The sequence below is a fragment of the Pelodiscus sinensis genome, chromosome 11 (genome assembly GCF_052426305.1).
Source record: "Pelodiscus sinensis isolate ZL-2025 chromosome 11, ASM5242630v1, whole genome shotgun sequence".
Lineage (NCBI taxonomy): Eukaryota > Metazoa > Chordata > Testudines > Trionychidae > Pelodiscus > Pelodiscus sinensis.
The window spans coordinates 17,439,760-17,456,807 of record NC_143062.1 but is presented as its reverse complement, the minus strand read 5'-3'; the positions used below and the strand labels follow the sequence as shown (position 1 = coordinate 17,456,807).

Genomic DNA, 17,048 nt, shown 5'->3' with positions numbered 1-17,048 from the left:
GAAACTTGTGCCCCTGTGGTTCCTTGCAGCTGGTTCATCTGGATCTAGATTAGTTATAAGCAAGAACACATCATCCTTAGCAGGGGACAGATAGTATTAATCAGCACAAAGAAAACAGAACTGTTTGTTTATTTAAAACCCCTTGTTCAACAGCCACTCTTTCAGTTCATTGTCAAAATAGCCTTTAATACGGATGCTAGCAGTGACTTCATTGACTTGAATAGGTGGTGGTTTCCCAGCAAGCTGAGTGAGGAACTCCTTAACTTCCTTCTCCAGGGCCTGAAGTTAAAGAAACAGAACAAAAATCATGTCTCTATTTAACTAAATCAAATTGACAACCCAAAATTTGGTTTAGTCCTCAAATACTAGGCCAGGCTCTCAGCTGTTAGGATCATGTTTGACTTGGTTTAAAGCTGGGCATGCATCAGGCATAACACCAAATAGTCCAGACATGTTAACTGTGTTGTAGGAGCTGTACGAACAGCAGTCACTAGTTTTGCTAGTCTGGTATTCTGCTTCCTGTTGTGGTAGATAATTCTTTTACAAATATAACTCAATTTTCTGCACCCATGCATGGGAGGAGGAAACTCCTCAGGAAAAAGAACTTTACTTTTTGTTCTGGACTTGAATAGCATCCCTATTAGCTTTTTTCTAAACTAATGGCTGTTATGGGGAATATGTAATTGTCTCTCCAGCTGCTCAGCTCTGAAGGCAGCACTGCCATCACCAGCAGCGCAGCAGTAAGAGTAGCATTACTGCATTCCCCCTCCCCCTTTTTGGGTCAAGACTCAAATTACCATGAAATTTCAGATTTAAATAGTTGAAATTATGAAATGTACTCTTAAAATCCTATGATTGTGAAATTGTCCAAAATGGACCAAATTTGGTAGATCCCTCACTATAATTCTTTGATTTGCTGTAAGACTTTTGCAGAATACAGCCACTCCCCGAGTTACAACCACCTCTACTTATGACCATCCGCACTTACGACCAAAGCAGTCGTAAATGTGGATCCGTGTTACAAACGGCGATCCGTGCTTATGAACAGCGTGGTTGCCATGTAACTCTATAGGATCCGAGTTACGAACACTTCGAGTTACGGACCAAGTGTTGGTCCATAACTCAGGGAGCGGTTGTACATTCAATACATTTTCTCCTATTAAATTTGCATTCCATTTTGAGGGGTAAGGAGAATCATTGAATGTACACTTTTAGAAGCTGTGTAATTGTGGATCTGCTGTTCGTCCCTAGTGGAATGAGTTGGAATAGCACATACCCAGATATCACCTTCAATTTTCCTGATGACAGTCATCCGCCTGTTGCCACTAGTAATGTCCTTATAGACTGGAACGTTGTGCATCCGGGAACGTCTTACAAAGTAAGGAAGGGCAGGTGGAGTATCTAATCAAAAAAATTGATTTCAACTCTAGGCTAGAACAATGTCTGGTCTGTATGCTCCACTAGTGAGCTGCAATCAGAATAGTGACTCTGATGAAGCTCAAGTCATTTCAGTTTGCAACTCTACTCTCCCTACCACAACCTTTCACTAACATCTAAAAATTCAACTGGGTTGTTCCTGGCTAAGGCAGTCACTGGTAAATATGCAATCGGAATTTAGCAGCCTTATGCATAAAGGCAGAACAGACACCTGTTCATGCCAGTAACTTTACTAGGGAAAAACCCCCAAAAAACAAATTGTCACTTTTCTGATACCAACTACTAACAAGGTTTGTATTTCTCAAGTTTTAGAAACATAGGATAAAGTATTCCAACAGCCAGCCTATGTTGATGGAAGGACTACTACAAGCATTAGTCTCTTTCTGTACCATACTCAAAATCACAAATCTTTCAGGTTACAGGAAACGAGGCCAGCATTAGGGGCCGTCAGGAGAGACTGCTATTGTTTGACTGCCTTCTGGTCCTAGAAAAATGTACCTTTCTATACCTAAAAAATGTAGGTTTCAGAGACAAAAGGGCACCTGTTATTGCATAAAAACTTCCTCATACCAAAATATCTCTGTAGCAGGGATGGGCAATTACAAATAATGGGTGGGCCACATGATTGGCCCTCCTTCACGTCAGTGGGCTGCAGTAACCCATTGCCCTCTGGATATTCACCCCTCGTGCTCTCCCACATGCCTTCCAAACTGAGGCTCCAGAGTCACACACTGCTCCCTCCCTTCCCAGCAGTTTCAGAATGTGTGAATTGCCTGATTTGCACTCAGTGCCCACCTTGCTCCATCACAGCTCTAGGAGGGACAGAGCATGAACCAGGCAATTCATGCATTCCAAAAGTGCTGGAAGGGAGGAGCAGGTTAAGTGAGGGGCTCTGGTGCCTCAGTGTGGGTGGGTGGGGGAGGGGAAAGGTGGGCCTGCAAAGCACAGGATGCCCACTACTGGTTTATATATATCATGACTAAAACCCACCACTTTAAAAATCACATGAAAAAAAACACAATCTAATGGAAAATAACAGTGGTTGACACGCGTTCCCCTTCACTTAAGAGCAGTGGCTGTTCTGAGATACTTACATTCAGACTAAAGATGGGTTCCTTGCAACAAAGGAGTGGGTAAGAGAACCTCTGAAGGCTGGATCAGCTGGTGGATACAGATTACCACTGCCCTGCTGCTTCCCCCATCCCCAGGACAATCAAGACCTGGGGATGGGAGTGTGTGAAGTCTCCTTTCCCCACCCCCCCAAGGGTGCACAGCACCAGAGGGAATCACCTGCTGTTCTCTCTAGCCTCTGCTCCCAGGCCCTGATAAAGTCTCCTCCCACCCAAGGGGCATGGCATCACAGTGAACAGAAGCAGTTCTCTCTAGCCAGCACATGCCCCAGGCAGGGCGGGGGCAGAGGCTGAGGGAATTCACATGCTCCCAGGCTCTGATTGGCCTGGAGAGTGCTCGAAGTCTCCTTCAGTTGCAGTGCCTAGAGGGAACTGCCAGCTGTTTTAAAACTGCTGGCACTTCTCTCTAGCTGCTTGGGGTAAGTGGGGGGAGAGACTTCATGTGTTTCCCCCACCCCCAGGCTAATCAGGATCTGTGGGCAGAGAACTCTTCCTGCCCTGTCCCACCCCTTCCAGGGGAGCCCAGGTCCCCTTTAGAAATCTATGAAGTGGCTCCCTTTTAAAAATTATTGCCCACCCTTGTCACAACATTACAATCTCTGGCTCTCGGTCAATGCTGTGTAGTATTCCAGCTCTGGCATGCTAAATCAGCACAAAATAGTTGCTACCAGTAGGCTGAGTGGAATTTGTTTTGATAGATAATGTTTTAATTTAAATTTCCAGTTGTGCAAAATCGTGGACTAAGTATTTTATTGATTTAAATTTCCCACAATTGTGAAAACTTAAAACATGTTGAAATTCAAAGTTAAACTGTTAACATACAAACTTGTCACATTTAAAATATACAAACTAAATAGTACACCAAATTAAGTTATTAAGCAGTGTTTTTAGGTTGACTAGCTGTGTCAGTTATCAATGAAAATATTTCAGGTTTGTGTGCATGTCGTGAAATGGACTGTTAGTGATGAACTCCTCCCAAGCCTAGCTCCAGGACAGATGCCCTATCTATACGGTTACCTGATGGAGGTCTCCAGCCAGACGGGGTGGGGTACTGGTCGTGTTTGGGGGGAGCAGGAATTCTGGTGGGTGGAATGAGTCTCTCCACAAATTTATATTCTTCAGTGGATTCGACAATCCCGGGGTAGTGAGGATCGCGGGTCTCAGGTTCGTCCCGGGACTGGCTCTGAAACGCACGGGGTGGGGGAGGGAATAACGGTCAGGCCGTCCTGCCTGCAGAAGCCACGCGCAGCCCGGCCCATGGCGGGCGCCTTCTCACGGCTCTAGCCGCGCAGCGCTGTGGGGGGCGGGTCCAAGCTGCAGGCGCCAAGGACGAATCAGCCACCCGCGCGTCCCTCTCCTCGGTACCTGCCGGGCTGTCAGCTGCAGCAGCCGCCGAGCCCCCGCGCCCCACAGGCATCTCGGCCGCCTCCTCAGCCCCGCCAGGGACATGGCCGCTGCCATCTTGCTGCCGCCTGCGGCTGGAAGGTGGGAAGGGCTGTGACGTAAAAATCTGGCGCCTCCGCGGGCGACAGCCGTCGCGTGTGACGTGACGCAGTACGCAGTGCGCGCGCCCCCGCCGTACGTATATGAACGTGCGCGCGACTCGGCTAAATTCTTTTCGGCTCCATCTTGTGAAGCGGCGGCGTCTCGTGGTGAGCGAGGTGCCGGTGTCCCTCCCGCCTGAACCGGGTCTGGAGTGGGGGATGTAGAGGGGCGGGGCACGAAGCGCTTCACCCGTCCCCTGCGAGCTCAGCCGGCGAGCGGCCTGGGCGCGGGGCTGGCAGCTGTAGGGCGGGGTTAGTGAAGGGGGAGCGGAGATGCAGCCTAAGTCCCTACGGCCGGCGCCTGGCTGGGCTGACAGGCCCGCTGGGGCCGACTCCCGTCAGGGACCGTGACCCGCCAGGAGATCCCGGGCTGGTCAGCTCGGCTGGGCACGTTTAACCGCTTCTCCCCAGTGACCCCTCCTGGTTCTGTCCCCGGGTGGAGTCAGCGGGTTTTAGGGCAGGGGCGGGCTGGGAGGCAGAACCTCTGGGTTCTGTTTCAGTGGCTACGGGGGGCTGCGTGTTGCACAGCCCTTCCGACTAATCCCGGCCCAGGCGGTAGCAGCTCTGTCTGTTGCCAGGATGGTAGCGAAGTCCATCTGGGAAGGAGCATCTTTGTGCCTTAGCTGGTCTGCTACCTGTGAAACCTGGGCCATCGTTGGGAAGGTGCAGAGACTGACTTTGGTTAGACAGTGCTTGGTCTAGGCAGTGGAAGCAGAGTTCAGGGGTCTTTTGAAATATCTGCCTTTGCTGGGATTTGGGTATCCTGATTGCATTGTAGGTAATGATTTACTGCTGCAGGCTCAGTCATTTAACTCATGTTTCAATATGGAATTCACATCTAGAGAAGGGAGCTGGCAGTCCAGTCTTCTCAATTCCATCACTTGCTCTTGTGTTGAAGCAAGTGACAGGACTTCAGGGTTTGTCACTGGCTCAGGAAGGGTGGGAGTAGAGTCTAATGGACTACAGCAGAGATGCTGATAGTCAAAATTCCTAACTTTTATTCCTAAGTATTTCACTGACTCAGTGTCTGCTTGTTTTCTGTTTGGATTTTATCTTTAGTGCTCCCAGTAGGTTATTGGGTAGCTGCTGAGAGCTGACAGGAAAGCTGCTTGTGTCTCTCAGGCTGTATAATGCAACGAAGGCACAGAATGCAAGACTTAATATCTTTAGGCTGCTGTGGAAATTGTCTGATTTTGAGTAACTTGCCCTAACCCTGGTTGTACTGTCCATTCAGCGTGACTGGAACCATGCAGCTGTTCATCTGTGCTCAGAACCTGCACACCCTTGAGGTGTCTGGACAGGAAACAGTATCTCACCTTAAGGTAAGGAAGGATTCCCTAGCCACATTCTGTCTTATGCCACGCTTAACTGTTCTGTCAGGCTTTTCAGTGCATCCTTTCGACAGAATGATCCTGTCCAGAGGTGATGGCAGAATTGCTGCTGACTTCTGATCACAAATACTGGCAGAGAACGTATTGGGCACCATATGTCCCTTTCCTCTGCTTCTTCTGTGTTGAAAGTAGCCCTGTGAGAATTAGGGTCATGGCTGCCCAAAGATGGACCACATCAGGCTTTGATCTTGACATTATAAGCTAAGCATGTGCTTTCTAGACCGGAACTTGGATGGAAAACCAAGATGTTCTGGAGTTGAATAATTAAGGAGCACTCTGAGTCTGTACCGATTGGCCTAGCATGGTGTTGGAAAATGCAGTGCTGAAGGAAGTAGGGTGGGATAGAGCTCTGGTGGGATTGTTTTCCCCTCTTGAATTAGTACTGGTGTCAACCAGTACTCCCTAGTGTCTAGTCCTTCAGAAAAAATATTAAACATTCCTGATTGCTTGATATCTCTGGCACTTTCAGTGATCCCAAATTATAATTGGGATAATTGCATTTGGCCTTTTAGTTTGAATGAAGGGCTGTTAGTTCATCCCATAATTTAGTGGTACTATTCCCCAGTGCCACTCTAAACAACTCTATCCAGCTTTTCTATAGCTCGTATGCCTTAGTGCAGGGATTCCTCTCCCCTCCATGGCATTTGCCTCGTTCATGTCCTCAGACACTTTTGGAATGCATTCTCTTTCGTTGCAAAGCCAGATGTGACAGCTCTAACTCTCCTCGTAAATCAGTCCATCTCACTTCTGTTCAATAGTATTGGGATCTGAGCTCGATTCTACCACTCAACCTTTTTAGGATTGTGCTGCCCAGAGAGAAAGTCTTTGATCGGGAATGGTGTGCCCCCTTGGGTCACATCCCTCTGCCTTGTGCCATGGAGGGGAATCTGATACCCACTGACTTGTGGAAGGTGTTTGATTAGCTTTGCTCTCCCAGCCTCCCTAGCTGATTGTATCTTGTGTCTCTTATCAGGCTCACATTGAGTCCCTGGAAGGCATTGCACCGGAAGATCAGGTGGTTCTCTTGGGTGGAACTCCTTTGGAGGATGAAGCTATCATTGGGCAATGTGGCATCAGCGAACTTGCCACTCTGGAGGTGGCTGCTCGCATGTTGGGTGGTAAGTATTAAAAGGCCCTGGTGTACTGAAGTAAAATTCCATGAGGCCCCTGGACAGGTGGAAGAGGCATGCAAAGAATTCCCATCCCATTCTCCTAATTAGCTGTATTTCAGGAGTGGATAGTCAAGCTGTTAACTGCCAGCTACAGCAGGGTCACGCTAGAGTAAGACCACTGTGGCTCTGAATGGTGCCTGGGAAAAGCCAGAGGACATGGAGGATGTCTGTGTAAAACAAGCTTGTTGGGTCTCAGCCCAGTGCACGAGGATCCAATAGCAGAGAGCACTCTGAGGCCCCAGAGTGAATGGAACACTTCAAAGAACAAACTTCTCTCCAGCCTAGGACTGAGCCCATTTGGCTTAGCTTGACCATGGGAACCTTGCCAGCCCTTTGGATGGCCATGTAGACTTCCCTCAAAAATCAAAACAAAACACAACCCACAGCGCACACGGGGGGGAGGAACAACAACCCCACAGCACAGTCTCAGCCTGAGACTGAAAGTACACTGCAGTTCTGTAGCCACGACTAGTGACTAAAACACAGGCCCTGGAATGACAAAGTTGGGATTAATCTGGTCAACTGTCCCATATACACTCTACATAATGCCCAATATCCTGTGTTGCTGAGTGCAGCTCTCTTGACTTCTCTTGCCAGGTAAGGTCCATGGCTCCCTGGCTCGTGCTGGGAAGGTGAGAGGCCAGACTCCCAAGGTAAGTGATTCTTTTGGTTCACAGATATAAAGGGGTGAGAGAGGGAGACAGGGATGACATTCACCCACTGCAGACTTTGAGAGTTTTTTGCACTTTACCTGTAAATGTTTTGAGAGCACCAGAGGTTCCCAAACTAAGGCCCACAGGCCATGGCAAACCTACAAATACATTTTGATTGTCCCACTGAATGCAGTGGCATTACAATTACAGGGTACACATGGCCCATAATCTGATGGGTTGTAAGAGTCTGTTTACATTGAGCATCTGCAGTTCATCATTCCCAGCCAATGGGAGCCATAGGAAGCAATGTGGGCTGCAGGGACGAGCTGACTGCTGCTCCCGTTGGCCAGGAATGGCAAAACAAGGCCATTGGAAGCTGCAGGTGGCCATCCCTGCAGATACTTAAGGACATAGTTCAAGTTCAAAACCTCTACTCACCAGATGTTCCCACGAGGAACTTAATATGTACACATGTCTACAGAAAAGCACACTCCAGGACTACTTAGAAGCCTGTTAGAAGGACTCTTCTTCATCTTTCCCTTTTTCTTATCTTCCCTCTCCATTTCCCTTTCCTACCACCTCTTGCTTTTCCCTGAGCTGCTTCCTAAGATAAAATGACTACCCACACTTACCGACTTTCGTCTGCTGTCTTGTCTGTTAACTTTAAGCTCTTCAGGGTAGGAATAGTCTTACACTGTTTATGGGGATTGCCTTTGTGTAAAAAAAATTGTATCAGGGTAGTCATGTTAGTTTCAGCAAAAATGAGGAATCCTGTGAGATCTTTGAAGTGCAACAGGACTAATTTGTACAAAATATGCATTTTCTACAATGGGCCTGCTCCAGGCCCCCATAAGAGCAATGATGTGGCCCTGACAGCTAAAAGTTTTGGGACCCCATGCTGGTGGTTAGCATGAGGGGAGGCCAGGAGTCGAGTCTAGATGAGTGCTGCCTCTTGGCATGGCGCTAACCATGGGCTCTCCCTCAAAGGTTGCCAAGCAAGAGAAGAAGAAGAAGAAGACTGGCCGTGCCAAGAGACGCATGCAGTACAACCGGCGCTTTGTCAATATTGTGCCAGGCTTTGGCAAGAAGAAGGGCCCCAATGCTAACTCCTAAATCATGCACCTCACCCAATAAATCAGATGTCACTTGAGCTCACTGCCTTGTGCCTGCTTTCATTTTCAGGCCCTGAAATCAGACTCTTCTCTTTTTCCTACCCTTGCATGTGAGCTGTTCAAGATGCCCTTGAGTCCCAGCCACCCCTGCTTGCCTGTGCTTCTGATTTCTTTGGGGCACTTCAAGGAAGGGATCCAGCTGTGAGTGACCCGAGGGAGGGGTTAGGAGGAGCTAGGACAAGGGAGGTGACCTACAGGTTGTCTTACGTGCTGCCTTAACTCAAATGTTTACATAGTGCTGCATGTTCACCGGAGCCTCAGTGCATTCAATGTCCTGCATACAACCAACATTATGGGCTCTCTGAACAGGAAGGGGAATGAGCACTGGATTTGACTGCTCAATGAGCTGAATTCTGAAATCACTTTTCTCTTTAAAACAGTGCAGATTCTGGAGAGACTTTATCCTGGGCACCAAAATGAGTTCTTTCTGGAAGCTGTAGCTACACTGAGCAGGAAACTGTTAATCGGTATAAACAAATAGGGTCATCAGTAGGGGAAAAAACAGATACATCTAGTGACTGATCTGAGCACTGACAATCTGGGTAACTTGGTCCTTCCTAAATTGAGTAGGGAATTTTTGGGGGTTAGGGGCTGCTCTAGAAAAATCAGCCATGGGAGAAGCAGAAATTCCTGTGCACCCCTCTCCCCCAACCAAAAAACCAAAGCCTCACTGACTTGGCCCCTGACTGAAGAGAAACATTCCCCTTGCACACCAGAGCTGGGGGGGCCCTAGGTGAGAACATTTTGGGGAAGGGGGGGCTAGAGTGCCCCAGGGAAAAGCCCTGAGCCTCTGGGGGCCAGATCCAGCCCCCAGGCCTCAGGTTCCCCAGGCCTCTGCTAAACAGTAAGAGCTAGGACCATTTGGTATGCCACTTCCTCTAACAACTTAAACAAGGTGTAAGGTGTTGCTTGTGCCAAGATAATGGGTTGTGTGTGGAATTTGCTTGTTGCTAATAAGGGAAAGGGAAGAGTCTGGCAGGAGGGGGTTATACTGGAGAAAGACTACAGGAAGGCAACAAGGGGCCAGAGAAGGGGATATGGACAGCTATAGCATTGTGCTAGTGGGGTGGAGAAAGCTACAGCTATCTGATACATTTCAGAGTGTTTATGCCTCTGTTTCCTAACTGTGGGACATGCACCTCTTCCCCAGCTGTGCTTACTGGAGCCACAGCACCCATGAATAGGCTCTTCTCACCTGACTCCTAGCTGCTATGCTAATGGAAGGCTGGGGCAATCCTCTCTTCTGGGCAGCCTGTATACTGACCCCCTCATTCCTATCCCTGAGCAATTATTTAAATTAAGAAAAACAAAACTTATTTTGAGTTAAAAGGCCAGAGCAATGAAGTGCTGGGAGCTCCTTGGACAGGACAGCAATGTGTTTACACTCCCTGCCTTTTCAGGAATGGAGGGCTCTGTTTGTTATTACTGCAGCTTTGAGGATGTAATGCTGGATCTGTAGTGTTGAGAGAAGCAAGTCGCTTCTAAGACTAAAGGAAGAGGGTGTTTCATAGGGCTCTGTGTTGCAAGATTCCAAAGCAGTGCTGCTGGGGTTGTGTCTGGGGTGGCACAGGCTCGCTTTTTGGCAGTGGTGACTTTCCTTAAAACTGGGGTAGTGGACAGGAGGGGAAAGTGGTCACAGGGATGCAGGTTTTGCGGGGGGAGGGGCACGCAGACCGTGGAACAGCCTGACTACGCGTGGAACAGCCGAAAGGACGGGGGGAGGGGCGTTCCGAAGCTGAGGCTGAACACGCGAGAGCAGGGGCCGTGCTCCGAGCGTTTCCGAGCAAGGGCGGAATCTCGCGAAGTTCTACGAGCGCTTCCGACCGGGAGACGGAAAGGCCCGAGCCGCGGCGGTGGCGAACGCGCTCGAGCGAGTCCGAAGTGCAGGCGGAAAGACCCGAGCGCTGCCAAGATGGAGGCGGCCGGGCCCTGCGGCCTGTGCCTGAGGGAGCGGGCCCCCTACACCTGCCCCCGCTGTAACGCGCGGTTCTGTTCTGTGCCTTGTTACCGGGGCCACGGGGCCTGCGCCGAGGCCTTCCACCGCCAGCAGCTGCTGCTCCGGCTCCAGGGCCAGCGGGGGGACCCGGACTCCCGAGCCCGCCTGAAAGAGGCCCTGCTCCGGCTGCGGGAGCTGCGCGAGCTCGAGGACGCGGAGCCCCAGCTAGGCCGCAGCCCGGAGGCCCACGATGACGGTCTGTGGGAGCGGCTGAGCCCGGCCCAGAAGGCCGCCTTTCAGCGCCTGCTGAGCAGTGGGGAGATTGGCGCCTTCCTGCCCCCGTGGAGGCCCTGGTGGCGTGGAGGGGGCCGCGGGCTGGTCCAGGAGCTGGGGGCCGCCGAGGATACCCAGCCCCCTGCGGGCAGTCAGCAGCCGGAGGAGCAGACCCAAGGCTCCGCACCCATGCACCAGCCCCGGGTGCCAGGAGGTACTTGCCCCCCCACAGGCACCCAGCAGCCAGAGGAGAGCCCAGGCAAGGCAATCACCCAGCAGCCAGAAGTGCCAAGCCCTGTGCCTGCTGTGCCTGCATCCATTCCACCACTGAGCTCCCTGACCCGCAGCCCAGCTTCACCCCTGGTGTGCTTCCAGCTGCCTAACGTCCTTTATGCCTATGTCTTTGCCCTCACACTCTACAATGGGGACTTGAGTGAAGCTGAACTTCTGCCTGAGTTCTCTGACACAGTCCTGGATGTCTCCGGGGCACTAGGTGCCAGGCAGGTCTTCCATTCTACAGCAGAGGCACTGCAGGCTGCTTTCCAGGCAGTGACAGCCAGCCATTACCCCGAGTGCCCCCTGGGGAATGCAGGTGCTATCATGGCAGTGGCCCTGATTCTGATGGGGGAGAATCAAGCAAAGCAGAAAGGCTACAGCCTGGCAGCCCTCTCCCATCTTGCCATGCTGCTGGGCAAGGCCAAGAAACTGGTGCCAACAGAGGAGCGGCCTCGGGTGTATGGTGCCAAGAAGAAATGTGAATTTCTGCTCTCTTGGGTCAATGAGAACCAGGAATCTTTGACTGTCCTGGCTCTAGAGGTGCAAAGAGAATATAAAACACATTTGGAAGCAGTCAAAGAGATGGATGTAGTTACCAAAGAACTGGAGAAGATGTGGGGTGGGAAACTGCCTCCTGCAAAAAAGCCATTGATTGAGGAGTTGGACTGATGGCTGGAACTCAGTCATTCCTAATACCATCCATACTTAAAACGTTAGGGCATTGGAGTGACGACAGGCCCGTTTAGAGACTGGATTTTTTTAAAGATAGTCTTCATTCACCAAGATAATCTTGGTGAATAGTTATTTTGAATAAATCCACCTCACTAAGTCTTGGCATAAATGTTGATCTGGTTTCAAAGGGGTTGAACTGTAGTAATAAAAACCGCAAAGTAATTGGATGTGTGCATTTTTGTCTTCCATTGGGTGGGATCCTTGGTGTGTTCCATCCACTTGGCTGTTACTTTGATGGTTTCAGAGTTGGTGTGTTCCACTGGTGCTGCGGATGTCTCTAGCTGGTCATAAAGTCCCATGCTGGGTGTTCTATATCCCACCAAGTACAGACTTTTGCAGGAATCAGTTTTAAAAAAAAAAAGGCAGCTAAGCACACCTCAAGAGCTAGAGTTGCTGCAAGTCACAAAGCTAGCATTTCAAGAACAAACTTACTCTGGATCCTTACATCAGTGCTGATACCTGTTATAAATTACTTTCACAATAACAGACCATGAAAAGTCCTTTCTTTCCTGTGCATTAATATGGAAGTATTTCCCCCAAGTGCTACTCTGCATCATTAGCCTGGAGTTTCAGACAGAAATAACTAAAAGACAGCTCCTTTTGAGAGAGATGCTGAACCTGTTCACAGCTCAGGAGTGAGCAAGAGACAGTGGCAGGAGAGAATGAATGAATAACAAGTGTTTTTAAAATCTGGTATTTAAATGTATCTAGTCTTATCTAGCTAATGTTTCTCTAAGCTATTGTAACTGATCACTGTTGTAGGAATGTAAGAATTGCTGGCCTGCATGAGACATGTGGTCCATATTTTTCTGTATTCTACCTCTGATAGTCGTCTGCCACAGATGCTAGAAGGAGGTAGGCAGATGTAGAATAATCTGCCCCTGCTGCTCCGTAGGAGTAAGATTGGCTTTAAAACCTGAATAGCAAGGTTTAATGTTCCTTCTATAATGTTGTGAGTTATGACACCTGGATATTATTGATAGCCATATAAATAGTTCATTCTTTTTTTTTATAGTACTGAATTCTTCATCTCAGTGACTTCCTGTGGCAGTGAGTTCCACAGTGTGTTGTTTGGAAAAGGTCTGTTCTGTTTTCTTTGTGACACAGAATGTACAGCATGGGGATTTGGTTAAAGGCTTGCCAGGATAGTTGTTGGCAAATAGGCCGATATCCAAACTATCATAGGGTATCACAGGTGAATTTCATGTGTCTCAGGGAGGAGGGTGTCATCCCCTAAATGTTTGGAAAACTATTGATGCCCCTAAGTCCCATTGGAGAAGTGTGATTAGTTAGAGTTCTAACACCTTAGTCTTACCCTATAGGGCCCGTGGTGGGTGACAGGCTTCATATAAGGATACTTTAAGGTTCTGGTGTGAGCGCGCTTGAATTTGTAATCTTACAGGACATGCTGTACAACTTATCTGTTCTTTTGCTTGGGCTGAGAGCTAGATATTGAGTGGGGGTTCTGATTTAAGGAGTTGTGGGGAGTTCATAAGGTTATTGTGGGGGGGGGGGCGGAATTGTGGTACTGCTACCCTTCTGCCTTGAGAGCGGAGCAACTGGAGACTGCTGGCTGGAAACCCAGCTTTGAAGGCAGAACCACTGCCAACAGCAATGGTGCAGAAGTAAGGATGGCATGGTGTGTTATTGTCACCCTTATTTCTGTGTTGCTGCTTGCAGAGCAGGACCCTTAGCAGCCACCACTCTCTAACACTCAGCTCTGAAGGCAGCAGTGCAGGGGCATGGTATAATATTACCATCCTTACGTCAGTGCTGCTGTTGGTGAAGCACTGCCTTCAAAGTTGGGCATCCGACCACCAGTTGCCACACTTCATGCGTCATCACTCTCTGGCCACCCAGCTCTGAAGGCAGCACAGATGTAAGGGTGGCCTCCCTAAAATAATTTTGTAAACCCCCTGCAACTCCATTTTGAGTCAGGAACCCCAATTTGAGAAATGCTGGTCTCATGAAAGCTGTATATATACAGCAGGGCTGGGCAACCTTTTTTAGGTCAGGGGCTACTGCCCCACACAAAAATCAGTCAGGGGCTGTGCACAAGTGAGAAGCCCCTGATTGAGAAGCAGAAAGACGTGCCTCACATTCTCCTTGCACACCAGAGCTTAGGGTGCCCCAGGCTAGTAGATTTTGTGTGCTCCAGCCCTGCAGGTGGGTGGCAAGGGGCCTGGAGCACCAGTGCGGGCTCTCCAATGCAGGGGTGGCAGAATCCTTAAGCCTCGGGGTCTCAATCCAAGCGGCCTGAGGTCCTGCACCCCGGTATACAGCAAAGCACACAAAAGACCAGATTTTATAGTGGGAGGCCAGATTTCATAACCCATGACATGTTTTTCACGGCTGTGAATTTGATAGGCCCTTACTTATAATGATATCCAGTGGTCTGCAACCCACCTCAAATTTCTTTGCCCAGCCAAAGAAGAGTTAAGGTGTAAGTTTAGAACTAGCATTCACCTGTCTTGGCTGGAAGGTGGCCTTATGAGTTGAGAACTCTATTTGGTTTGGGCACTAGCCAATGACTTAGGAGACCTGGGTTAAAATCCCTGCTCTGCTGCAGATTTCCCCTATGGCCCTGGGCAAGTCACTTAGCCTTTCTGTGCCTCAGTTTCCTCATGAGCATGGTAGGGATTATAGCACAGCCCTACCACATATTAACACTGTGAAGATAAATACATTACATGTTGTAAGGGCCACAAATAGCACTATGTTTGGGACTGTATCAGTATCCATGGGCACATGTACATTGCTTTGAAAGATCTGTGGCATGGCTGTTGCTGGCACAGGTCACCTGACTTGGGTTGGGGCTCTGAAGCTATAAAATTGCAGCATAGACATTCAAGCTGGGGTTAGAGCCTGGACTCTGAAACCCTTCCTGGGATCTGAGGGCCCAGGCTCTAACCCAAAAGTCTACACTGCAACTTTACTGCCCTGCAGCATATGCCCCATGAATCTGAGTCAGCTAACCAGGGTAGATCCATGGTGGGCAACCAGCAGTCCACGGGCTGCATGTGGCCCATTGAGGTTCAGTGTGCGACCTGCAAGATATTTTGTTTTTCACTGCCCATGCACAAGGTTGCCAGATTTTGTTTCCCAACAGACTGTCTTTGTCATTACAATCTTTCAGCCCACTGAGATGAAGGAAGGTCCCTCATGTGGCCCACTCACTAGCCTAGGTTGCCCATCACTGGTGTAGATTTACTTCAAGATAGAAGCATAAAGTGGGAAATGAGTCACTGAAGATCATCCCAGGGCAGAGCTGGGACTAGAACCCCACTCTGCTGAGTCCCAGTGCTCTATCCTCTATGCCACATGGCATAAACACTTCTGGGCTATGGGCCATTCAAGGAGTCAGAATAACCGGTTCCATGCACATACCATTCTGTATTAGTCTGCAGGGTTTTCCTGACTTCTGCTGGCTTGCAACCTTTCTGAAGCACTTTGCAAAGTTTGAGACTCCGCTGTAGATGTGCCCTTTTATGTTGGTACACAATTGAGCTGTGTGGGCCTCTCATGGACCTAAGTCCTGAAGGGATCATTGTGATCATCCAGTCTGATTTTTCCCCATCCTCCAAAGACACTAGAATTTTCCCCAGATGCTAGATTAAAACTAGGGATGTTAGAATGTAACCAACTGTTTAAGCGATAAGTTGGTGCTTATTGGTTAATGGCATTGGTTACACTCAGCTGGCTCCTGGGGAGAAGGCTTAGTTGCAGCAGGGAAGCTGCCTCCCCAGGAGTGAAACAGGCAGGGGCTAGCATCCTGGTTCCCTGGGAGGCAGCTTCTCTAAGGCAGGGAAGCCTCCTCCCTGGGAGCAGAGCTGGCAGCATGTAACCACTGAGATGTTCAACAGTTCACAAAGATATTTAGTTTTACCTTAAAGACTCCAGGCAGTGGCCAGCCGGCCTGTTGCTCTAGTGTTTACTCACCCTCCTTGCTAGGAAATTGATTTCTTTCAAAATTACATTTATGATTTGTCTAACTTCAACTTCCAGCCTTTGGATCTTGCCATCTCTTCCTCTGCTAGACTGAAAATCCAAATAGCCCCGGGCACAGAAAAGAGTTCCTAGGGCAGTGGTTCTCAAAGTATTAAACAGATCTGACTTTAACTTTCTCATGTTAGTTTTGCAAACTTCATTTTAAATAAAGAAAAATATTAATTTATGTTCAACACAAAAGGGCCCCATGTTTTCTTTATTTATGGCAGAGGTGGGGAACTTTTTTGAGATCCGGGCAACTGACCCACAGAAAAATCAGTTGGGGACCACGTAAGTGAGAAGCGAAAGAAAAAAACCCTCCAAAAGTCCCCAACCCTCATTGGTGTGGCCCCCAACTTCGCTCCACTGGTGCTCCAGCCCTGAGGGGAAGGGAGGATTGAGGTTCAGGACTTCCCATAGGCCAGATTTACTCTTCTGGCATTCCAGAGTTAGTCAGTTTTGTGCCCCCCACCTCCGCGGACTCTGAGGTTGGGACAAAAATGAGGGATTCAGTGTGTGGGACAGGGTTGCTAGCAAGAGGGGTGGAGGTTTAGGATCTGGGCAGGAGGTGAGCTCCAGGAAGGAGTGAGGGTGCGAGATCTGGACGGGAGATAGGGTTCGGGAGCAGGCTTGGGAGTAGGGTGTCTGGTGAGGGGGAACAAAAAACAGGACTATGTAGCACTTTAAAGACTAACAAGTTGGTTTATTAGGTGATGAGCTTTCATGGGCCAGACCCACTTCCTCAGCAGAGTGTGGCCAGGAGGGAAGATACAGGAGCAAGGGAGGGGGCAGGAGTGGACTAGGGATCTAATAGTGTAGTCAGTTAACCAATTCACTGATAATCAAAAGCTTATAGATTAATGCTATAGACTACACACATTTCCCACCCCTCCATCCCCACCCACCAGTAAATTTTTTAGCAGGCTGGGCAGCAGTGCTAGCTAGTGATGGGTCCAGAACCTACCCCCGCTGAGTCTCTGCATTTAAAGTGTATTAGGAGCCGGGTGGGCAGGCAGCTTAGCTCAGTTCTGGTTCATGCTGGGTCTGGGAGCTCAGACCCTCCTCTAAACAAGCTGCTGCCACCCTGCGCTGCTGCCCCTTTATCAGCGGCAGCAGCACAGGGCAACAGGCAGCCGGTTCACGAGGGGAGGTGGTTTTTAAACTGTTTCCCCTCACGACCAGCTCCTACCTGGCACCCTGCACTGCTGCCTCTGATTCAGAGACAGCAGCACTGAGTGGCAGGGCTCCTTGGGAGTGGGGCTCAAACACAGTAGCTGCCGGCCCCATCCCCAGGGACTATAGAATAGTCGACTGCAGTGCTTTTTTTGTTAAAAAAGAAAAAAGT

General features: G+C 49.3%; 3 protein-coding genes across 3 annotated transcripts; 2 read left to right on the top strand and 1 right to left on the bottom strand.

Annotated features, from left to right (window-relative positions):
* Positions 1–111: 111 nt before the first annotated feature.
* MRPL49 (mitochondrial ribosomal protein L49) lies at positions 112–4,065 on the bottom strand. Its single transcript, XM_075939143.1, has 4 exons — positions 3,933–4,065; positions 3,585–3,750; positions 1,277–1,401; positions 112–279 (listed from the first exon to the last, which is right to left on the bottom strand). The coding sequence occupies exons 1-4, from the start codon at positions 4,026–4,028 to the stop codon at positions 133–135; spliced, it is 534 nt and encodes a 177-aa protein (XP_075795258.1). The 5' UTR covers positions 4,029–4,065; the 3' UTR covers positions 112–132.
* A 19-nt stretch (positions 4,066–4,084) lies between these two features.
* FAU (FAU ubiquitin like and ribosomal protein S30 fusion) lies at positions 4,085–8,477 on the top strand. Its single transcript, XM_006136577.5, has 5 exons — positions 4,085–4,219; positions 5,346–5,433; positions 6,476–6,620; positions 7,272–7,327; positions 8,315–8,477. The coding sequence occupies exons 2-5, from the start codon at positions 5,359–5,361 to the stop codon at positions 8,438–8,440; spliced, it is 402 nt and encodes a 133-aa protein (XP_006136639.3). The 5' UTR covers positions 4,085–4,219; positions 5,346–5,358; the 3' UTR covers positions 8,441–8,477.
* A 1,814-nt stretch (positions 8,478–10,291) lies between these two features.
* Positions 10,292–11,878, top strand: ZNHIT2 (zinc finger HIT-type containing 2). Its single transcript, XM_006136576.5, has one exon. It carries the CDS (start codon positions 10,412–10,414, stop codon positions 11,651–11,653), a length of 1,242 nt encoding a protein of 413 aa, XP_006136638.2. The 5' UTR covers positions 10,292–10,411; the 3' UTR covers positions 11,654–11,878.
* The last annotated feature ends 5,170 nt before the right edge of the window (positions 11,879–17,048 follow it).

Excerpts from the sequence above, each read along its gene's own strand:
- ZNHIT2 (XM_006136576.5), top strand. The coding sequence starts at position 10,412 with ATGGAGGCGGCCGGGCCCTGCGGCCTGTGCCTGAGGGAGCGGGCCCCC.
- MRPL49 (XM_075939143.1), bottom strand. The coding sequence starts at position 4,028 with ATGGCAGCGGCCATGTCCCTGGCGGGGCTGAGGAGGCGGCCGAGATGC. Across the intron at positions 1,402-3,584 it reads TGGCTGGAGACCTCCATCAG|ATACTCCACCTGCCCTTCCT; the intron begins GTAACCGTATAG and ends TTTTTTGATTAG. Across the intron at positions 280-1,276 it reads AAATTGAAGGTGATATCTGG|GCCCTGGAGAAGGAAGTTAA; the intron begins GTATGTGCTATT and ends CTTTAACTTCAG.
- FAU (XM_006136577.5), top strand. The coding sequence starts at position 5,359 with ATGCAGCTGTTCATCTGTGCTCAGAACCTGCACACCCTTGAGGTGTCT. Across the intron at positions 6,621-7,271 it reads GGCTGCTCGCATGTTGGGTG|GTAAGGTCCATGGCTCCCTG; the intron begins GTAAGTATTAAA and ends TTCTCTTGCCAG. Across the intron at positions 7,328-8,314 it reads TGAGAGGCCAGACTCCCAAG|GTTGCCAAGCAAGAGAAGAA; the intron begins GTAAGTGATTCT and ends TCTCCCTCAAAG.